The 22911-nt window shown below is 44.4% G+C and overlaps 1 protein-coding gene and 1 long non-coding RNA gene across 5 annotated transcripts in view; both read left to right on the forward strand.

Moving 5' to 3' along the window:
* Positions 1-22911, forward strand: part of ephx2 (epoxide hydrolase 2, cytoplasmic) — a 38345-nt gene continuing 15434 nt past the window's right edge. Inside the window, exons 1-8 of the mRNA XM_052485736.1 lie at positions 1-293; positions 3681-3759; positions 4502-4661; positions 4744-4934; positions 9016-9138; positions 9440-9511; positions 19590-19685; positions 20676-20754. Of these exons, the coding sequence (XP_052341696.1) occupies positions 190-293; positions 3681-3759; positions 4502-4661; positions 4744-4934; positions 9016-9138; positions 9440-9511; positions 19590-19685; positions 20676-20754 (904 nt within the window). The 5' untranslated portion in view covers positions 1-189. The remainder of the gene's footprint in view (positions 294-3680; positions 3760-4501; positions 4662-4743; positions 4935-9015; positions 9139-9439; positions 9512-19589; positions 19686-20675; positions 20755-22911) is intronic.
* Positions 14621-19095, forward strand: LOC127913543 (uncharacterized). Of its 4 annotated transcripts, XR_008085935.1 has the most exons (5): positions 17383-17693; positions 17761-18034; positions 18080-18239; positions 18329-18442; positions 18823-19095. It is a non-coding gene; the product is annotated as an uncharacterized LOC127913543 (long non-coding RNA). The 4 variants fall into 4 exon arrangements; XR_008085937.1 differs by lacking the exons at positions 17383-17693; positions 17761-18034; positions 18823-19095 and adding exons at positions 14621-15642; positions 18599-18633 and having other exon boundaries at positions 18080-18510; XR_008085936.1 differs by lacking the exons at positions 17761-18034; positions 18823-19095 and adding an exon at positions 18599-18633 and having other exon boundaries at positions 17383-17715; positions 18080-18510.

Genomic DNA, 22911 nt, shown 5'->3' on the forward strand with positions numbered 1-22911 from the left:
GTTTCTCAAGTGTTCAGCGGCGCGATTACGATGAACGCATCCATTTGTTTAATGGGAGGGGTTGTGTAACCGTATGAAAAGGCAGAACACTTTCTTTCTATATAAATATTTTTAGTAGTTCAGAGTTTCGCTTTGACTCTTTTCTACCCAGTGCCCTGTAAAGATTCCCCGGACAGAGAGATCGGTGAAATGGCGACCAAGAAGGCTGTTTTGTTTAATCTGTGGGGTGTCGTGGTTTCTCCCAGACCCGCAGAAACTTTCCTCAAATTCGAAGAGACCCACAAACTCCCCAGGTAGGAATACATATTTTCCAGGGGTGAGAGATCGTGCAGAGTGCTGGCAGACACTAAAACTGTACACGCATACTTGAAACATAACATCGCCTTTATTAGGGAGTTTTTCCATAGCCACTGTGCTTCTACACCTGCATTACTTGCTGTTTTGGGGGGTTTATGCTGGGTTTCTGTACAGCACTTTGTGACATCTGCTGATGTAAGAATGGATTTATAAATCAAATTTGATTGATTGATTACACAAGCATGTCGTAACCGAAAGGATAGTTTTACGGTAGTCTCTGCTACGTTCTGCGGACTGTCGGGGATAGCCCCTTTATCGCGGCCGCTTTTTCCTTGTTCCGAATCAATCTGCTAACGGGTTTTACATGACCTGAAGGGAAGAAAATATACAGTTTTTAGTAAAAGAAATCCATCCAAAATTGCTCTAAACTTCTACAGACAGCAGTGGTGTAGCGCAGTTTCTTAGACCCCGCCAGGTCGGAATAAGCCTCCCCAACCAATAATAATAAATTAAACATTGCCATGGGTACAGATACATTTTTTTGTTGTAGATAAATTCGTGCTATTTTACACATTTTACCATAAGGGTGTTTTAGCGCTCAATGATTCTTGAAAGATGGGACAATGTCAACTTTTTCCCACACAAATATTTGTCTTAATTTAACCTAATTTGTAATATATACTTTTGATAGACCAAATTATCAGCGATCACAGTAAAGGAAGAACCTCCCCCGCAAAAATGTATTCATAAAATACAACTGGATTTATGTCAACTCTGTCAGACACAATCAAAGGCCATTGATTATTTTACAATTATTGTCCAAAGGCCTTGATTGTTTAATTCTAACAGTAGATTATTCAAATATGTAATACAAAACTCCAAATTTATATTTGTTTTGTTTTATAGTAGTATTAAATGCTTCAGGGTTTATTTTGTTAGCATTTTTTGGCACATTTTTCAAGATTTCGAACATAAAACAACGTTTTATAATGCAAATGTTATCCCTTTGGTCGAGAACAGCAAATGTTATCCCTTTGGTCGGGAACAGCCAATGTTATCCCTTTGGTCGGGAACAGCCAATGTTATCCCTTTGGTCGGGAACAGCCAATGTTATCCCTTTGGTCGAGAACAGCCAATGTTATCCCTTTGGTCGGGAACAGCCAATGTTATCCCTTTGGTCGGGAACAGCCAATGTTATCCCTTTGGTCGGGAACAGCCAATGTTATCCCTTTGGTCGAGAACAGCCAATGTTATCCCTTTGGTCGAGAACAGCCAATGTTATCCCTTTGGTTGAGAACAGCAAATGTTATCCCTTTGGTTGAGAACAGCCAATGTTATCCCTTTGGTTGAGAACAGCCAATGTTATACCTTTGGTTGAGAACAGCCAATGTTATTTATACCTTTGGTCGGGAACAGCCAATGTTATCCCTTTGGTTGAGAACAGCAAATGTTATCCCTTTGGTTGAGAACAGCCAATGTTATCCCTTTGGTTGAGAACAGCCAATGTTATACCTTTGGTTGAGAACAGCCAATGTTATTTATACCTTTGGTCGGGAACAGCCAATGTTATCCCTTTGGTCGGGAACAGCCAATGTTATCCCTTTGGTCGAGAACAGCCAATGTTATTTATACCTTTGGTCGGGAACAGCCAATGTTATCCCTTTGGTCGGGAACAGCCAATGTTATCCCTTTGGTCGAGAACAGCCAATGTTATCCCTTTGGTCGAGAACAGCCAATGTTATCCCTTTGGTCGAGAACAGCCAATGTTATCCCTTTGGTCGAGAACAGCAAATGTTATCCCTTTGGTCGAGAACAGCCAATGTTATCCCTTTGGTCGAGAACAGCCAATGTTATCCCTTTGGTCGAGAACAGCCAATGTTATCCCTTTGGTTGAGAACAGCAAATGTTATCCCTTTGGTCGAGAACAGCCAATGTTATCCCTTTGGTCGAGAACAGCAAATGTTATCCCTTTGGTCGAGAACAGCCAATGTTATCCCTTTGGTCGAGAACAGCCAATGTTATCCCTTTGGTCGAGAACAGCCAATGTTATACCTTTGGTCGAGAACAGCCAATGTTATCCCTTTGGTCGAGAACAGCCAATGTTATACCTTTGGTCGAGAACAGCCAATGTTATCCCTTTGGTCGAGAACAGCCAATGTTATCCCTTTGGTCGAGAACAGCCAATGTTATCCCTTTGGTCGAGAACAGCCAATGTTATCCCTTTGGTCGGGAACAGCCAATGTTATCCCTTTGGTCGAGAACAGCCAATGTTATCCCTTTGGTCGAGAACAGCCAATGTTATCCCTTTGGTCGGGAACAGCCAATGTTATCCCTTTGGTTGAGAACAGCCAATGTTATCCCTTTGGTCGGGAACAGCCAATGTTATCCCTTTGGTTGAGAACAGCCAATGTTATCCCTTTGGTCGAGAACAGCAAATGCAGTGCATTCGCAAAGTACTCAGACCCCTTGACTTTTTTCCACATTACAGCCTTATTCTAAAATGTATTCAATTATTATTTTTTCTCATCAATCTACATACAATAGCATCTAATGACAAAGCAAAAACATTGACATTCATACATTTAGACCTTTTTGCTATGAGACTCGAAATTGAGTTCAAATCCTTATGGTATAGCTGACTATGCTCTTTCCAGATTAATTTCGTATTTCAGACAAACGTGACAGAGTTGACCAAATCTCCAGACACATCTTTTAGGAATCTTTTAGGAATTTTTTAGATAAATATTGTTTAAAGTCACAGAGGGAGACTACATACCATTTTTTCGGTTAATATCCTTTATTGACAGTTTGTTTTATATTTTAAACACTTTTTTTTTGGAGAGTTTGAAATGGGGATTCTTTGGACAAGGGCATTTCCATGTAGAAATCTAATATTTTCCCTTGTAAAATTCCCCTAAATGTACATTTTAATCTCAAATAATGCAACAAAATAATATCCCTGCCGGACAAGGATTCTCCCGACTTTCAAGAATCCAAAATGTCCTGCTATTCTACACGTTTTGCCAACAGTTTAAGGTTTTTTGTTGTTGTGGTTTTAAAGCTAATTTGCTGTAATAATATATATATTTTTTTAAATCATAGCATATGACACGCTATGCCAGTGACAGACAGAACAGATAGTGCAATATCCTCAGGGTAGCCTAGTGGTTAGAGCATTGGACTAGTAACCGAAAGGTTGCAAGTTCGAATCCCTGAGCTGACAAGGTACAAAGCTGTCGTTCTGCCCCTGAACAGGCAGTTAACCCACTGTTCCTAGGCTGTCATTGAAAATAAGAATTTGTTCTAAACTGACTTGCCTAGTTAAATAAAGGTAAAATAAAAATGTTTGTGCTGTGTAAATGTATGTTTATGTTCTGGTTTAGTGGTTTTCTGGAGAAGCTGGTGACAAACGAGGACAGCGCCATGCAACGTGCAGAGAGGGGCAAACTCTCCCTCTCTCAGGTGAGTTACGCACGGACACACACACACACGCACGAACACACAGGTCGCCTAAACAGACAAATAATGTCAAGTTCAAACTACTAACATGGTCAGAACTCCGTTACCAAGCTGTTAACTCCAAAAGTTCAAGATCTTGATCATTGTCTCCTCAGTGACCCCTAGAACTGGTACAAACACAAATAATATAGCCTTTATTATAATCCATGGAAATGGATTATTGAAATGTGTCTTCTATTTGGAATATGTCTTCTATTTGGAATGTGTCTTCTATTTGGAATGTTTCTTCTATTTGGAATGTGTCTTCTATTTGGAATGTGTCTTCTATTTGGAATGTGTCTTCTATTTGGAATGTGTCTTCTATTTGGAATGTGTCTTCTATTTGGAATGTGTCTTCTATTTGGAATGTGTCTTCTATTTGGAATGTGTCTTCTATTTGGAATGTGTCTTCTATTTGGAATGTGTCTTCTATTTGAAATGTGTCTTCTATTTGGAATGTGTCTTCTATTTGGAATGTGTCTTCTATTTGGAATGTGTCTTCTATTTGGAATGTGTCTTCTATTTGGAATGTGTCTTCTATTTGGAATGTGTCTTCTGTTGAAATATGCATTCCATGGAAAGGATTGCATCACCTTGTGATGACACACGTGTGTGTGTGTGTGTGTGTGTGTGTGTGTGTGTGTGTGTGTGTGTGTGTGTGTGTGTGTGTGTGTGTGTGTGTGTGTGTGTGTGTGTGTGTGTATAGATGATCCCAGAGCTTGATGCAGAGTGTGTGAGTGCAGCATCAGATCAGAAGTTCAGTCTTCCTGCTGGGTTCTCTGTTAAGAGCCTGTTGGAGGAACTCAGAGACTCAACCACCGTCAACAAACACATTCTGCAGACCGTAGCTACGCTCCGCAGACAAGGTAACACACACGCACATCTGACACACACCTTGTACAATCTAAGGTCACATGCCTAGTCCCACGTCCTTGTGTTGTCTGTCAGGGTTATTGACAGGTGTGTTGGCCAACCAGTGGGTGGATGACAGTGGGTGTGGAGATAGCTCTGGCCGTCTCCTCTCTCTGCTGGGCGGCCATTTTGATGTGGTGCTACAGTCCTGTCGTACCGGCCTCAGGGTCCCAGAGGCCGACCTGTTCATCTCCGCTCTCAAACAGCTGGGAGTGCCTCCGAAACAGGTGCACGCACACACACACAATCTGACTTGTCATCACTTCTCGCTTGTGAGAAGCAAGAATTTCCATGGAAGGCAAATTTCAATTGAAGACACATTACCAGAGAAGATACATTACCATAGAAGGCTATTGCCATAGAAGAGACATTACCATAGAAGAGATATTACCATAGAAGATATATTACCATGGAAGAGACATTACCATAGAAGGCTATTGCCATAGAAGAGACATTACCATAGAAGAGATATTACCATAGAAGATATATTACCATAGAAGAGACATTACCATAGAAGGCTATTGCCATAGAAGAGACATTACCATAGAAGAGACATTACCATAGAAGATATATTACCATAGAGATATTACCATAGAAGAGACATTGCCATAGAAGAGACATTACCATAGAAGAGACATTAACATAGAAGCGACATTACCATAGAAGAGACATTACCATAGAAGAGACATTACCATAGAAAAGACATAGAAGACACATTACCATAGAAGAGACATTACCATAGAAGAGACATAGAAGAGACATTACCATGGAATAGACGTTACCATAGAAGAGACATTACCATAGAAGATACATTACCATAGAAGATACATTACCATAGAATAGACATTACCATAGAAGAGACATTACCATAGAAGGGATATTACCATAGAAGAGACATTACCATAGAATAGACATTACCATAGAAGATACATTGCCATAGAAGAGACATTGCCATAGAAGAGACATTACCATAGAAGAGACATTACTGTAGAAGAGACATTGCCATAGAAGAGACATTACCATAGAATATACATTACCATAGAAGAGACATTACCATAGAAGAGACATTACCATAGAAGGGATATTACCATAGAAGAGACATTACCATAGAAGAGACATTACCATAGAAGAGACATAGAAGAGACATTACCATGGAATAGACATTACCATAGAAGAGACATTACCATAGAATAGACTAAATAGACATTACCATAGAAAAGACATTACCATAGAAGAGACATAGAAGACATTACCATGCAAGATACGTTACCATAGAAGAGATATTACCATAGAAGAGATATTACCATAGAAGAGACATTACCATAGAATGCGATTACCATAGAAACGACATAGAAATACCATACCATAGAAACGACATAGAAGAGACATTACCATAGAAGATACATTACCATAGAAAAGACATTACCATAGAAAATACATTACCATAGAATAGACATTACCATAGAACACACAATACCATGGAATAGGCATTACCATGGGATAGACATTACCATAGAAGAGACATTACCATAGAAGAGACATTACCATAGAATGGACATAATAGACATTACCATAGAAAAGACATTACCATAGAAGAGACATAGAAAAGACATTACCATAGAAGAGACATAGAAAAGACATTACCATGCAAGATACGTTACCATAGAAGAGACATTACCATGGAATAGACGTTACCATAGAATATACATTACCATAGAATATACATTACCATAGAAGAGACATTACCATAGAAGAGACATTACCATAGAAGAGACATTACCATAGAAAATGCATTACCATAGAAGAGACATTACCATAGAAGAGACATTACCATAGAAGAGACATTACCATAGAAGAGACATTACCATAGAATATACATTACCATAGAAGAGACATTACCATAGAATATACATTACCATAGAATATACATTACCATAGAAGAGACATTACCATAGAACACATTACCATAGAAGAGACATTACCATAGAACACATTACCATAGAAGAGACATTGAAGAGACATTACCATAGAAGAGACATAGAAGAGACATTACCATAGAAGAGACATTACCATAGAAGAGACATAGAAGAGACATTACCATAGAAAAGACATTACCATAGAAGAGACATTACCATAGAAGAGACATAGAAGAGACATTACCATAGAACACATTACCATAGAACACATTACCATAGAAGACAGTAAATTACATGTGTGCACATACATTATCTTATTATGTAAATGTCATCAAATTAGCAACATCTCCTGACATCAATGTCTTGGAGTCACTGCTCCGAGCTCCCATGGAAACCATGAAATCGTCTGTCGTAGTAGCTGTTACAGTGCTTACATTCCTAACACCATCCACACCCCTTCCTTTACACAACTCTGTCTGCACACGACCTGAGAAACCCCATCTGACCTTCCTGTGTTGAGTCACTCTCAGCTACTCCATCTCTCTTCCTCTATCTATCTATCCTTCTCCCTTCTCTCTTCTCTTCTCTTCTCTCCTCCAACCTCTTCCCTTCTCTTGCCTCTCCTCTTATTTCTCTCCTCCTCCTTCTCTCTTCTCTCCTCCTCCTTCTCTCTTCTCGTCTCCTCTCTCTTCTCTCCTCCTCCTCCTTCTCTCTTCTCTTCTCGTCTCCTCCCTCTTCTCTCCTCCCCCTTATCTCCTCCCCCTTCTCTCCTCTCTCCTCCTCCTTCTCTCCTCCTCCTTCTCTCTTCTCTTCTCCTCCTTCTCTCTTCTCTCTTCTCTTCTCTCCTCCTTCTTCTCTTCTCTCCTCCTTTCTCTCCTCCTCCTTCTCTCTTCTCTCTTCTCTTCTCTTCTCTCCTCCTTCTCTCTTCTCGTCTCCTCCCTCTTCTCTCCTCCTCCTCCTTCTCTTCTCTTCTCTTCTCTTCTCTTCTCTTCTCTTCTCTCCTCCTCCTTCTCTCCTCCTCCTCCTTCTCTTCTCTTCTCTTCTCTTCTCTCCTCCTCCTCCTTCTCTCCTCCTCCTCCTTCTCTTCTCTTCTCTTCTCTTCTCTCTTCTCTCCTCCTCCTTCTCTCCTCCTCCTCCTTCTCTTCTCTTCTCTTCTCTCCTCCTCCTCCTTCTCTTCTCTTCTCTTCTCTTCTCTTCTCTTCTCTTCTCTCCTCCTCCTTCTCTCCTCCTCCTCCTTCTCTTCTCTTCTCTCCTCTCCTCCTCCTCCTTCTCTTCTCTTCTCTTCTCTTCTCTTCTCTTCTCTTCTCTCCTCCTCCTTCTCTCCTCCTCCTCCTTCTCTTCTCTTCTCTTCTCTCCTCCTCCTTCTCTCCTCCTCCTCCTCCTTCTCTTCTCTTCTCTTCTCTTCTCTTCTCTTCTCTTCTCTTCTCTTCTCTCCTCCTCCTCCTTCTCTTCTCTTCTCTTCTCTTCTCTTCTCTTCTCTTCTCTTCTCTTCTCTTCTCTCCTCCCCTTCTCTCTTCTCTCCTCCTCCTCCTTCTCTTCTCTTCTCTTCTCTTCTCTTCTCTTCTCTTCTCTTCTCTCCTCCTCCTTCTCTCCTCCTCCTCCTTCTCTTCTCTTCTCTTCTCTTCTCTTCTCTTCTCTTCTCTTCTCTTCTCTTCTCTCCTCCTCCTTCTCTCCTCCTCCTCCTTCTCTTCTCTTCTCTTCTCTTCTCTCCTCCTCCTTCTCTCCTCCTCCTCCTCCTTCTCTTCTCTTCTCTTCTCTCCTCCTCCTTCTCTCCTCCTCCTCCTTCTCTTCTCTTCTCTTCTCTTCTCTTCTCTTCTCTTCTCTCCTCCTCCTTCTCTCCTCCTCCTCCTTCTCTTCTCTTCTCTTCTCTTCTCTTCTCTCCTCCTCCTTCTCTCCTCCTCCTCCTTCTCTTCTCTTCTCTTCCCCTCTCCTCTCCTCTCCTCCTCCTCCTCCTTCTCTTCTCTTCTCTTCTCTTCTCTTCTCTCCTCCTTCTTCTCTTCTCCTCCTCCTTCTCTCCTCCTCCTCCTTCTCTTCTCTTCTCTTCTCTTCTCTTCTCTCCTCCTCCTTCTCTCCTCCTCCTCCTTCTCTTCTCTTCTCTTCTCTTCTCTTCTCTCCTCCTCCTTCTCTCCTCCTCCTTCTCTTCTCTTCTCTTCTCTTCTCTTCTCTTCTCTTCTCTTCTCTTCTCTCCTCCTCCTTCTCTCCTCCTCCTCCTTCTCTTCTCTTCTCTTCTCTCCTCCCCTTCTCTCTTCTCTCCTCCTTCTCTCTTCTCCTCCCCCTCCTTTTCTTCCTTTTCTTCTTCTTCCTCTGTCCCTCCCTCCTCTCCTTTTTCAAACTAACCCTAGACCATTTTGGTGTTATAAGTGGACAGCTGACCTGTCAGTCTATATTTCAGGCTCTGTGGTTGGCTGATGATGAGAAGGGGGTGGGAGCAGCAGAGGCATTAGGGATGACAGCTGTTTTGGTGAAGGACCTGCCTGAAGCTCTGAAACAAGTAGAGACCTTCACTGGAGTGCAGGTAACACACACACCAACGTGTTGGAACTTTTGTTGTCCGTAAAAATGTCTGTGAGTAGGTGACGATTATTTAGGAGATTTGCAGTAATCAGCTGTCAGATTTGTTATCACAGACACCCCGATACACTAGCCAGCTGCATCATTCCAATCCCCTGTTTTGATTTGGTGTGTGTGTGTGTGTGTGTGTGTGTGTGTGTGTGTGTGTGTGTGTGTGTGTGTGTGTGTGTGTGTGTGTGTGTGTGTGTGTGTGTGTGTGTGTGTGTGTGTGTGTGTGTGTGTGTGTGTGTGTGTGTGTGTTCCAGGCTGTAACAGGGGAAAGCTACCCAGCCTCTTGCAACCCAGAAGAAGTTTCTCATGGATATGTCACCATCAAGGTAACAACCGGTCACAAATCTTGCTGCTGTGATGGAACACTGTGGTATTTCACCCAGTAGATATAGGAGTTTTTCAAAATTGGATTTGTTTTCTAATTAGTTGTGGGTCTGTGTAATCTGAGGGAAATATGTGTCTAATATGGTCATTCATTTGGCAGGAGGTTAGGAAGTGCAGCTCAGTTTCCACCTTATTTTGTGGGCGGTGTGCACATAGCCTGTCTTCTCTTGAGAGCCAGATCTGCCTACGGCAGGATTTCTCAATAGCAAGGCTTTGCTCACTGAGTGTACATAGTCAAAGCTTTCCTTAATTGTGGGTCAGTCTGTAGGTGATGGCTTTGTCATGGAACTTTTAGGTGGTTGTAGAATTTAACTTCTCTTTTCTGGATTTTGATAATTACCGGGTACTAATTATCTTTTAGTGATTAAAAGATATTGGTGATCCAATACCTTTGACGAATGAAGTCAAGCACCCTGTCATTCTCTCCAAAGACCTTCACATATCTACACTTATCCTCCGCCACATACATCAACAAACAGGACACGGTGGAAGGAACCACATCAACAAACAGGACACGGTGGAAGGAACCACATCAACAAACAGGACACGGTGGAAGGAACCACATCAACAAACAGGACACGGTGGAAGGAACCACATCAACAAACAGGACACGGTGGAAGGAACCGCATCAACAAACAGGACACGGTGGAAGGAACCACATCAACAAACAGGACACGGTGGAAGGAACCACATCAACAAACAGGACACGGTGGAAGGAACCACATCACTTCTACGTCAAAGGTCTTGGATCACCAATTCAAACTCTGCAGCAAAAGGAAGATCATCTCAGAGTGTGTTGTGTGCAGAAGGCGAAGAGGCCAGATTGGTGAGCAGAAGATGGGCAGATTTGCCACTTGAAAGGATCGTGCCAGACGTCCCACCATTTACCAATGTAGGTGGGGATTACTTTGGTCCTCTAGAAATCAGAAAAGAAAGAGGAAATGTGAAAAGAGATGGAGTGAACTTTACATGTATGTCGAGTAGAGCAATACACATTGAAATTGCTTACTCTCTTGACACGGATTTGTGTGTCAACCCCATAAGAAGATTTATGTGCAGAAGAGGACAAGTACAACACGTACGATCTGATAATGGGACTGACTTCATTGGTTCTGAGACAGAACTCAGAGAAGCTCTATCTGCTTTAAACCAAGGCAAGATGCTCTACTTCAGGAAGGAATACGATGGAGTTTCAATCCCCCAGGGGGGCGTCCCATCATGGAGGAGTCTAGGAAAGGCTCATTGGTATGATTCGCCAGGTGCTCCATTCTGTCCTGAAACAACAGAGCCTAGATGAGGAGCACACCGTGCTGTGTGAAGTTGAGGCTTTTCTAAACAGCCACCCAATCACCACGGTAACCAACGATCCCCTGGATCTAGAAGCTTTCACCCTAAATCACATTTTACTGTTAAAGTCAAATCTTGTCCTACCCTCTGGGAACTTGTGATTTTTGTAAACGACATTGTTTTGGAAGAGATGGACACAGGAGTACTCTTGTGACTCTTGCAGGAAAGACAAAAGTGGGGTAAAGTGAAAACGCAGCTTCCGCGAAGGAGATGTGGTTCTGGTCATGAAGCCCACGGCACCACGTAGTGCCTGGATACTCGGAAAGGTTGTTGAGACCAAGCCTGATTCCAAGGGGTTACTAGGTGTAGTACACCTGAAGACAAGAAGCAACATTATAGAAAGACCAATATCCAAGATCTGCCTACTCCAAGAAGGTGAGAGGAAGAGGAAGCCCCCTTCAAGTTAAAAACCTCTACAGGCTCGCCCGCGGGAAGGCTGAGTTAACAGAGGCTAATGTGATTAGCACAAGATTGTAAGTAACAAGAACATTTCCCAGGACATAGACATATCTGATATTGGCAGAAAGCTTAAATTCTTGTTAATCTCATTGCACTGTCCAATTTATAGTAGCTATTACAGTGAAAGGATACCATGCTATTGTTTGAGGAGCATGCACAGTTATGAACTTGAAAATGTATTAATAAACCAATTAGGCACATTTGGGCAGTAATGATACAACATTTTGAACAAAAATGCAATGGTTCTTTGAATCAGTCTAAAGTTTTGAACTTATACTACTGCCATCTAGTGACCCAAATCTAAATTGTGCCTGTGCTGGAATAATACATGATGGCCTTTCTCTTGCATTTCAAAGATAATTGAAAAAAAAACTCATTTTACCTCATTTTCGTTATATTCTCTTACATTAATTTCACATTTCGACAAACTTCAAAGTGTTGGTACCAAGAAATGGTACCAATAATATGCATATCCTTGCTTCAGGTCCTGAGCTACAGGCAGTTAAATTAGGATATGTAATTTTAGGAGAACATTTTAAGAAAAAAAGGGGTCAGATCGTTAAGAGGTTTTAAGCTTTTCACACCAAGTCATATTGGGTCCAACGTGGAGTTCCTGAGGGGCAGCGATGCTCCACAGGCCATGGACCCTGCTGATAACCACAGTGTTGGAGATGAACCCCCAACACCACTGGGAACCAATCTGGCGATACCATAGAGGAGAAGGTGTTGACAACCAAGGATGCCCTGCTGTTACTGTCCACCCCATCTACATTTGAGACACGCAGGAAATGACAAACTGGGTGCTACAGGATGCTGCCATGTACGACCCATCAACCTATTACAGAACTTGCCTTGTTATAGGCTGAGCTGGGGCTAAACTATGACAGAGTTTACCTTGTTATAGGCTGAGCTGGGGCTAAATCATTACAGATTTGACCTTGTTATAGGCTGAGCTGGGGCTAAATCATTACAGATTTGACCTTGTTATAGGCTGAGCTGGGGCTAAACTATGACAGAGTTTACCTTGTTATAGGCTGAGCTGGGGCTAAACTATGACAGAGTTTACCTTGTTATAGGCTGAGCTGGGGCAAAGCAACTACAGAGTTTACCTTGTTATATGCTGAGCTGGGGGTAAGCAACTACAGAGTTTACCTTGTTATAGGCTGAGCTGGGGCTAAGCAACTACAGAGTTTACCTTGTTATAGGCTGAGCTGGGGCTAAGCAACTACAGAGTTTACCTTGTTATATGCTGAGCTGGGGGTAAGCAACTACAGAGTTTACCTTGTTATAGGCTGAGCTGGGGCTAAGCAACTACAGAGTTTACCTTGTTATAGGCTGAGCTGGGGCTAAGCAACTACAGAGTTTACCTTGTTATAGGCTGAGCTGGGGCTAAGCAACTACAGAGTTTACCTTGTTATAGGCTGAGCTGGGGCTAAGCAACTACAGAGTTTACCTTGTTATAGGCTGAGCTGGGGCTAAGCTACGACAGAGTTTACCTTGTTATAGGCTGAACTGAGGCAGGCTGGTTGTTATGGGCTGAACTGAGACAGGCTGGTTGTTATGGGCTGAACTGAGGCATGCTGGTTGTTATGGGCTGAACTGAGGCTAACTGGTTGTTATGGGCTGAACTGAGGCTAACTGGTTGTTATGGGCTGAACTGAGACAGGCTGGTTGTTATGGGCTGAACTGAGGCATGCTGGTTGTTATGGGCTGAACTGAGGCTAACTGGTTGTTATGGGCTGAACTGAGGCAGGCTAGTTGTTATGGGCTGAACTGAGGCAGGCTGGTTGTTATGGGCTGAACTGAGGCTAACTGGTTGTTATGGGCTGAACTGAGGCAGGCTAGTTGTTATGGGCTGAACTGAGGCAAGCTGGTTGTTATGGGCTGAATTGAGGCAGGCTGGTTGTTATGGGCTGAACTGAGGCATGCTGGTTGTTATGGGCTGAACTGAGGCATGCTGGTTGTTATGGGCTGAACTGAGGCAGGCTGGTTGTTATGGGCTGAACTGAGGCAGGCTGGTTGTTATGGGCTGAACTGAGGCATGCTGGTTGTTATGGGCTGAACTGAGGCAGGCTGGTTGTTATGGGCTGAACTGAGGCAGGCTGGTTGTTATGGGCTGAACTGAGGCAGGCTGGTTGTTATGGGCTGAACTGAGGCTAACTGGTTGTTATGGACTGAACTGAGGCTAAATTGCGGTAACCTCTGATCCTGCAGATCATCCCTCCATGACGACACAAACACATAGCATAGTTTCTTTTCACATCGTTTCTGTCAGAGAACAGTTAGGGTCCGGTGTGTAGGAGCCATTTTGGCCTGTTTATGAGTTGTGTATATGTTGTCTGTCAAATATATATATTTTGTAACTTGTTTTGTACACTAGAGGGCACTATATTGTTGGGGTCATGGGTCACTTGTCTCGTGTGCATAGACAGTGGGGCAAAAAAGTATTTAGTCTGCTAAATGGCATATAAAATATTTAAAAGAATTAGTCAGCCACCAAATGGGCATGTTCTCCCACTTAAAAATATGAGAGAGGCCTGTAATTTTCATCATAGGTACACTTCAACCATGACGGACAAAATGAGAAAAAAAATCCAGAAAATCACATTGTAGGATTTTTAATGAATTTATTTGCAAATTATGGTGGAAAACTTTTGTTATTGACCAAATACTTATTTATCTCAATACTTTGTTATATACCCTTTGTTGGCAATGACAGAGGTCAAACGTTCTCTGTAAGTCTTCACAAGGTTTTCACACACTGTTGCTGGTATTTTGGCCCATTCCTCCATGCAGATCTCCTCTAGAGCAGTGATGTTTTGGAGCTGTTGCTGGGCAACACAGACTTTCAACTCCCTCCAAAGATTTTCTATGGGGTTGAGATCTGGAGACTGGCTAGGTCACTCCAGGACCTTGAAATGCTTCTTATGAAGCCACTCCTTCGTTGCCCGGGCGGTGTGTTTGGGATCATTGTCATGCTGAAAGACCCAGCCACGTTTCATCTTCGATGCCCTTGCTGATGGAAGGAGGTTTTCACTCAAAATCTCACGATACATGGCCCCATACATTCTTTCCTTTACACAGATCAGTTGTCCTGGTCCCTTTGCAGAAAAACAGCCCCAAAGCATGATGTTTCCATCCCCATGCTTCACAGTAGGTATGGTGTTCTTTGGATGCAACTCAGTCCTCCAAACACGACGAGTTGAGTTTTTACCAAAAAGTTATATTTTGGTTTCATCTGACCATATCACATTCTCCCAATCTTCTTCTGGATCATCCAAATGCTCTCTAGCAAACTTCAGACGGGCCTGGACATGTACTGGCCTAAGCAGGGGGACACGTCTGGCACTGCAGGATTTGAGTCCCTGGCGGCGTAGTGTGTTACTGATGGTAGGCTTTGTTACTTTGGTCCCAGCTCTCTGCAGGTCATTCACTAGGTCCCCCCGTGTGGTTCTGGGATTTTTGCTCACCGTTCTTGTGATCATTTTGACCCCACGGGGTGAGATCTTGCGTGGAGCGCCAGATCGAGGGAGATTATCAGTGGTCTTGTATGTCTTCCATTTCCTAATAATTGCTCCCACAGTTGATTTCTTCAAACCAAGCTACTTACCTATTGCAGATTCAGTCTTCCCAGCCTGGTGCAGGTCTACAATTTTGTTTCTGGTGTCCTTTGACAGCTCTTTGGTCTTGCCCATAGTGGAGTTTGGAGTGTGACTGTTTGAGGTTGTGGACAGGTATCTTTTATACTGATAACAAGTTCAAACAGGTGCCATTAATACAGGTAACGAGTGGAGGACAGAGGAGCCTCTTAAATAAGAAGTTACAGGTCTGTGAGAGCCAGAAATCCATAATTTGCACAAAAAAAATCCTCATTTTGTCTATCATAGTTGAAGTGTACCTATGATGGAAATTACAGGCCTCTCTCATCTTTTTAAGTGGGAGAACTTGCACAATTGGTGGCTGACTAAATACTTTTTTGCCCCACTGTAGGTAGCACAGGTGACCAGGAAGGGTTAGTACAGGTGAGAGGAAGGGTTAGTACAGGTGAGAGGAAGGGTTAGTACAGGTGAGAGGAAGGGTTAGTACAGGTGACCAGGAAGGTTAGCACAGGTGAGAGGAAGGGTTAGTACAGGTGACCAGGAAGGGTTAGTACAGGTGACAAGGAAGGGTTAGTACAGGTGAGAGGAAGGGTTAGTACAGGTGACCAGGAAGGGTTAGTACAGGTGAGAGGAAGGGTTAGTACAGGTGAGAGGAAGGGTTAGTACAGGTGAGAGGAAGGGTTAGTACAGGTGATCAGGAAGGGTTAGTACAGGTGAGAGGAAGGGTTATAGTACAGGTGACCAGGAAGGGTTAGTACAGGTGAGAGGAAGGGTTAGTACAGGTGACCAGGAAGGTTAGCACAGGTGAGAGGAAGGGTTAGTACAGGTGAGAGGAAGGGTTAGTACAGGTGACCAGGAAGGGTTAGTACAGGTGAGAGGAAGGGTTAGTACAGGTGACCTGGAAGGGTTAGTACGGGTGAGAGGAAGGGTTAGTACAGGTGATCAGGAAGGGTTAGTACAGGTGACCAGGAAGGGTTAGTACAGGTGAGAGGAAGGGTTAGTACAGGTGAGAGGAAGGGTTAGTACAGGTGACCAGGAAGGGTTATAGTACAGGTGAGAGGAAGGGTTATAGTACAGGTGACCAGGAAGGTTAGCACAGGTGAGAGGAAGGGTTAGTACAGGTGAGAGGAAGGGTTAGTACAGGTGATCAGGAAGGGTTAGTACAGGTGAGACGAAGGGTTATAGTACAGGTGACCAGGAAGGGTTAGTACAGGTGACCAGGAAGGGTTAGTACAGGTGAGAGGAAGGGTTAGTACAGGTGACCAGGAAGGGTTAGTACAGGTGACCAGGAAGGGTTAGTACAGGTGAGAGGAAGGGTTAGTACAGGTGAGAGGAAGGGTTAGTACAGGTGAGAGGAAGGGTTAGTACAGGTGACCAGGAAGGTTAGCACAGGTGAGAGGAAGGGTTAGTACAGGTGATCAGGAAGGGTTAGTACAGGTGAGAGGAAGGGTTATAGTACAGGTGACCAGGAAGGGTTAGTACAGGTGAGAGGAAGGGTTAGTACAGGTGACCAGGAAGGTTAGCACAGGTGAGAGGAAGGGTTAGTACAGGTGAGAGGAAGGGTTAGTACAGGTGACCAGGAAGGGTTAGTACAGGTGAGAGGAAGGGTTAGTACAGGTGACCTGGAAGGGTTAGTACAGGTGAGAGGAAGGGTTAGTACAGGTGATCAGGAAGGGTTAGTACAGGTGACCAGGAAGGGTTAGTACAGGTGAGAGGAAGGGTTAGTACAGGTGAGAGGAAGGGTTAGTACAGGTGATCAGTAAGGGTTAGTACAGGTGAGAGGAAGGGTTATAGTACAGGTGACCAGGAAGGGTTAGTACAGGTGAGAGGAAGGGTTAGTACAGGTGACCAGGAAGGTTAGCACAGGTGAGAGGAAGGGTTAGTACAGGTGAGAGGAAGGGTTAGTACAGGTGACCAGGAAGGGTTAGTACAGGTGAGAGGAAGGGTTAGTACAGGTGACCTGGAAGGGTTAGTACAGGTGAGAGGAAGGGTTAGTACAGGTGATCAGGAAGGGTTAGTACAGGTGACCAGGAAGGGTTAGTACAGGTGAGAGGAAGGGTTAGTACAGGTGAGAGGAAGGGTTAGTACAGGTGAGAGGAAGGGTTAGTACAGGTGACCAGGAAGGGTTATAGTACAGGTGAGAGGAAGGGTTATAGTACAGGTGACCAGGAAGGTTAGCACAGGTGAGAGGAAGGGTTAGTACAGGTGAGAGGAAGGGTTAGTACAGGTGAGAGGAAGGGTTAGTACAGGTGATCAGGAAGGGTTAGTACTGGTGAGAGGAAGGGTTATAGTACAGGTGACCAGGAAGGGTTAGTACAGGTGACCAGGAAGGGTTAGCACAGGTGAGAGGAAGGGTTAGCACAGGTGAGAGGAAGGGTTAGTACAGGTGAGAGGAAGGGTTAGTACAGGTGAGAGGAAGGGTTAGTACAGGTGACCAGGAAGGGTTAGTACAGGTGACCAGGAAGGGTTAGCACAGGTGAGAGGAAGGGTTAGTACAGGTGAGAGGAAGGGTTAGTACAGGTGAGAGGAAGGGTTAGTACAGGTGAGAGGAAGGGTTAGTACAGGTGAGAGGAAGGGTTAGTACAGGTGAGAGGAAGGGTTAGTACAGGTGAGAGGAAGGGTTAGTACAGGTGAGAGGAAGGGTTAGTACAGGTGATCAGGAAGGGTTAGTACAGGTGAGAGGAAGGGTTAGTACAGGTGAGAGGAAGGGTTAGTACAGGTGAGAGGAAGGGTTAGTACAGGTGAGAGGAAGGGTTAGTACAGGTGATCAGGAAGGGTTAGTACAGGTGAGAGGAAGGGTTATAGTACAGGTGAGAGGAAGGGTTATAGTACAGGTGAGAGGAAGGGTTAGTACAGGTGAGAGGAAGGGTTAGTACAGGTGACCAGGAAGGGTTAGTACAGGTGACCAGGAAGGGTTAGTACAGGTGATCAGGAAGGGTTAGTACAGGTGACCAGGAAGGGTTAGTACAGGTGATCTGGAAGGGTTAGTACAGGTGATCAGGAAGGGTTAGTACAGGTGAGAGGAAGGGTTAGTACAGGTGAGAGGAAGGGTTAGTACAGGTGAGAGGAAGGGTTAGTACAGGTGAGCAGGAAGGGTTAGTACAGGTGAGAGGAAGGGTTAGTACAGGTGATCAGGAAGGGTTAGTACAGGTGATCAGGAAGGGTTAGTACAGGTGATCAGGAAGGGTTAGTACAGGTGACCAGGAAGGGTTAGTACAGGTGACCAGGAAGGGTTAGTACAGGTGATCAGGAAGGGTTAGTACAGGTGATCAGGAAGGGTTAGTACAGGTGAGAGGAAGGGTTAGTACAGGTGAGAGGAAGGGTTAGTACAGGTGAGAGGAAGGGTTAGTACAGGTGAGAGGAAGGGTTAGTACAGGTGATCAGGAAGGGTTAGTACAGGTGATCAGGAAGGGTTAGTACAGGTGATCAGGAAGGGTTAGTACAGGTGACCAGGAAGGGTTAGTACAGGTGACCAGGAAGGGTTAGTACAGGTGATCAGGAAGGGTTAGTACAGGTGAGACGAAGGGTTAGTACAGGTGAGAGGAAGGGTTAGTACAGGTGAGAGGAAGGGTTAGTACAGGTGAGAGGAAGGGTTAGTACAGGTGAGAGGAAGGGTTAGTACAGGTGATCAGGAAGGGTTAGTACAGGTGATCAGGAAGGGTTAGTACAGGTGATCAGGAAGGGTTAGTACAGGTGAGAGGAAGGGTTAGTACAGGTGAGAGGAAGGGTTAGTACAGGTGAGATGAAGGGTTAGTACAGGTGAGAGGAAGGGTTAGTACAGGTGATCAGGAAGGGTTAGTACAGGTGAGAGGAAGGGTTAGTACAGGTGAGAGGAAGGGTTAGTACAGGTGATCAGGAAGGGTTAGTACAGGTGATCAGGAAGGGTTAGTACAGGTGATCAGGAAGGGTTAGCACAGGTGAGAGGAAGGGTTAGTACAGGTGAGAGGAAGGGTTAGTACAGGTGATCAGGAAGGGTTAGTACAGGTGAGAGGAAGGGTTAGTACAGGTGATCAGGAAGGGTTAGTACAGGTGATCAGGAAGGGTTAGTACAGGTGTATCCGTACCACAGATACAGCTGATAGAATGCATCTTTCTACACCTTTTCTCTAGGAATATGGGTTTTGGAGCTATTTATTTTTATATACACTATAAATGGGAACTTCACCCCAAAAGAGTAATGTTTGTTATGGACAGCTCTCTCCTGTGCCTCTGGCAGTTCATAGAGAATCAAAAGTAAGCTCTGTATGCATTATTTGGTGTTTAACTCTCTCTCTTTCCTTCTCTTTCTGTCTTTCTGTCTCTCTCTCTGTCTCTCTCTGTCTGTCTCTCTCTCTGTCTCTCTCTTTGTCTCTCTGTCTCTCTCTCTTTCTCTCTCTCTCTGTCTCTCTCTCTCTCTCTCTCTCTCTGTCTCTCTCTCTGTCTCTCTCTGTCTGTCTCTCTCTCTGTCTCTCTCTTTGTCTCTCTGTCTCTCTCTCTCTCTCTTTTGTCTCTCTGTCTCTCTCTCTCTCTCTCTCTCTGTCTCTCTCTGTCTGTCTCTCTCTCTGTCTCTCTCTTTGTCTCTCTGTCTCTCTCTCTCTCTCTCTTTGTCTCTCTGTCTCTCTCTCTCTCTCTCTAGCCCGATGTAAAGCTGCACTATGTGGAGATGGGGGCGGGGCCTCCGGTCATGCTGTGTCATGGCTTCCCTGAGAGCTGGTACTCCTGGAGATACCAGGTAAACACATATAGTACTGACACACACACAGACACACACTGACAGACACACACTGACAGACACACACTGACAGACACACACTGACAGACACACACCGACAGACACACACTGACAGACACACTAACAGACACACACACATAATACTCACACACACTAACAGACACACACACATAGTACTCACACACACGGCTACTAACTCATCTCTCTCTCTCTCTCTCTCTCTCTCTCTCTCTCTCTCTCTCTCTCAAATCAGTTTAAGGGCTTTATTGTGATGGGATACATATGTTTACTTTGCCAAAGCAAGTGAAATAGATAATAAACACAAGTGAAATAAACAATAAAAAATGAACAGTAAACATTAGACTCACAAAATAATAAAGACATTTTGAATGTCACATTATGTCTATATACAGTGTTGTAACGATGTGCAAATAGTTAAAGTACAAAAGGGAAAATAAATCAACATAAATATTGGTTGTATTTACAATGGTGTTTGTTCCTCACTGGTTGCCATTTTCTAGTGGCAACAGGTCACAAATCTTGCTGCTGTGATGAAACACTGTGGTATTTCACCCAGTAGATATAGGAGTTTATCCAAATTGGATTTGTTTTGTAATTATTTGTGGGTCTGTGTAATCTGAGGGAAATATGTCTCTCTAATATGGTCATACATTGGGCAGGAGGTTAGGAAGTGCAGCTCAGTTTCCACCTCATTTTGTGGGCAGTGTGCACATATCCTGCCATCTCTTGAGAGCCAGGTCTGCCTACGGCGGCCTTTCTCAATAGCAAGACTTTGCTGACTGAGTCTGTACATAGTCAAAGCTTTCCTTAATTGTGGGTCAGTCACAGTGGTCAGGTATTCTGCCGCTGTGTACTCTCTGTTTAGGGCCAAATAGCATTCTTTTTGTTTTCTCATGATTTGGTTGGGTCTAATTGTGCTGCTGTCCTGGGGCTCTGTGGGGTGTGTTTGTGTCTCTCCCTGTCTGTCAGATCCCAGCTCTAGCAGATGCAGGGTTTAGAGTGGTTTCTCTGGACATGAAGGGCTATGGACAGTCTACAGCACCACCAGGTTTGTGTGGGTGTGTGTGGTTTGTGTTGTGTGTGTGGTTTGTGTTGTGTTGTGTGTGTGTGTTGACAGTGACCCATCATTTTGAGAAGCACCGTTTTCCTTCTCGTTTTTATTTATTTACACTGTCTTTCCTTTCTCACACTGGAGGGTTGCAGTTACACTACATGACCACTGATCAAAGTCCCTGCTATAACAGCCTCACTCTTCTGGGAAGGCTTTCCACTAGATGTAGGAACATTGCTGCTATAACAGCCTCCAGTCTGCTGGGAAGGCTTTCTACTAGATGTAGGAACATTGCTGCTATAACAGCCTCCAGTCTGCTGGGAAGGCTTTCTACTAGATGTAGGAACATTGCTGCTATAACAGCCTCCAGTCTGCTGGGAAGGCTTTCCACTAGATGTAGGAACATTGCTGCTATAACAGCCTCCATTCTGCTGGGAAGGCTTTCCACTAGATGTAGGAACATTGCTGCTATAACAGCCTCCACTCTTCTGGGAAGGCTTTCCACTAGATGTAGGAACATTCCTGCTATAACAGCCTCCACTCTGCTGGGAAGGCTTTCCACTAGATGTTGGAACATTGCTGCTATAATAGCCTCCACTCTTCTGGGAAGGCTTTCCACTAGATGTAGGAACATTCCTGCTATAACAGCCTCCACTCTGCTGGGAAGGCTTTCTACTAGATGTAGGAACATTGCTGCTATAACAGCCTCCAGTCTGCTGGGGAGGCTTTCCACTAGATGTAGGAACATTGCTGCTATAACAGCCTCCATTCTGCTGGGAAGGCTTTCCACTAGATGTAGGAACATTGCTGCTATAACAGCCTCCAGTCTGCTGGGAAGGCTTTCCACTAGATGTTGGAACATTGCTGCTATAACAGCCTCCAGTCTGCTGGGAAGGCTTTCTACTAGATGTAGGAACATTGCTGCTATACCAGCCTCCATTCTGCTGGGAAGGCTTTCTACTAGATGTAGGAACATTGCTGCTATAACAGCCTCCATTCTGCTGGGAAGGCTTTCCACCAGATGTAGGAACATTGCTGCTATAACAGCCTGCATTCTGCTGGGAAGGCTTTCTACTAGATGTGGGAACATTGCTGCTATAACAGCCTCCATTCTGCTGGGAAGGCTTTCCACTAGATGTAGGAACATTGCTGCTATAACAGCCTCCACTCTTCTGGGAAGGCTTTCCACTAGATGTAGGAACATTGCTGCTATAACAGCCTCCAGTCTGCTGGGAAGGCTTTCTACTAGATGTGGGAACATTGCTGCTATAACAGCCTCCACTCTTCTGGGAAGGCTTTTCCACTAGATGTAGGAACATTGCTGCTATAACAGCCTCCACTCTTCTGGGAAGGCTTTCCACTAGATGTTGGAACATCGCTGCAGAGACTTGCTTCCATTCAGCCACAAGAGCATTAGTGAGGTCGGGCAATGATGTTGTGCGATTAAGCCTCCTGTCTCACAGTTGATGTTCCAATTCATCCCAAAGGTGTTTGATGGGGTTCAGGTCAGGGCTCTGTGCAGGACAGTCAAGTTCTTCCACACCGATCTCGACAAACCATTTCTGTATGGACCTCGCTTTGTTTACCAGCATTGCTTGCTGTTTGGCAGTTTTAGGCTGCGTTTCTGTTCAGCACTTTGAGATATCAGCTGATGTAAGAAGGGCTATATAAATACATTTGATTTGATTGTTATGTTGAAACAGGAAAGGACCTTCCACAAACTGTTACCACACAGTTGGAAGCACAGAATCATCTAGAATGTCATTGTATGCTGTAGCGTTAAGATTTTCCTTCACTGGAGCTAAGGGGCCTGGACCATGAAAAACAGCCCCAGACCATTATTCCTCTTCCACCAAACTTTACAGTTGGCATCATGCGTTCGGGCAGGTAGCGTTCTCCTGGCATCAGCCAAACCCAGATTCACTACAGAGAAAGCATTTCCACTGCTCCAGAGTCCAAAGGCGGCGAGCTTCACCCAACTCCAGACGACGCTTGGCATTGCGCATGGTCATCTTAGGCTTGTGGGCCGGCTGCTCGGCCACACAGTTCATGAAGCTCCCGACGTACAGTTATTGTGCTGACGTTGCTTTCAGAGGAACTCGGTGGTGAGTGTTGCAACCGAGGACGGACTGTTGCAACTACGTGCTTCTGCAT

Source organism: Oncorhynchus keta, chromosome 29 (genome assembly GCF_023373465.1).
Source record: "Oncorhynchus keta strain PuntledgeMale-10-30-2019 chromosome 29, Oket_V2, whole genome shotgun sequence".
Classification (NCBI taxonomy): Eukaryota; Metazoa; Chordata; class Actinopteri; order Salmoniformes; family Salmonidae; genus Oncorhynchus; species Oncorhynchus keta.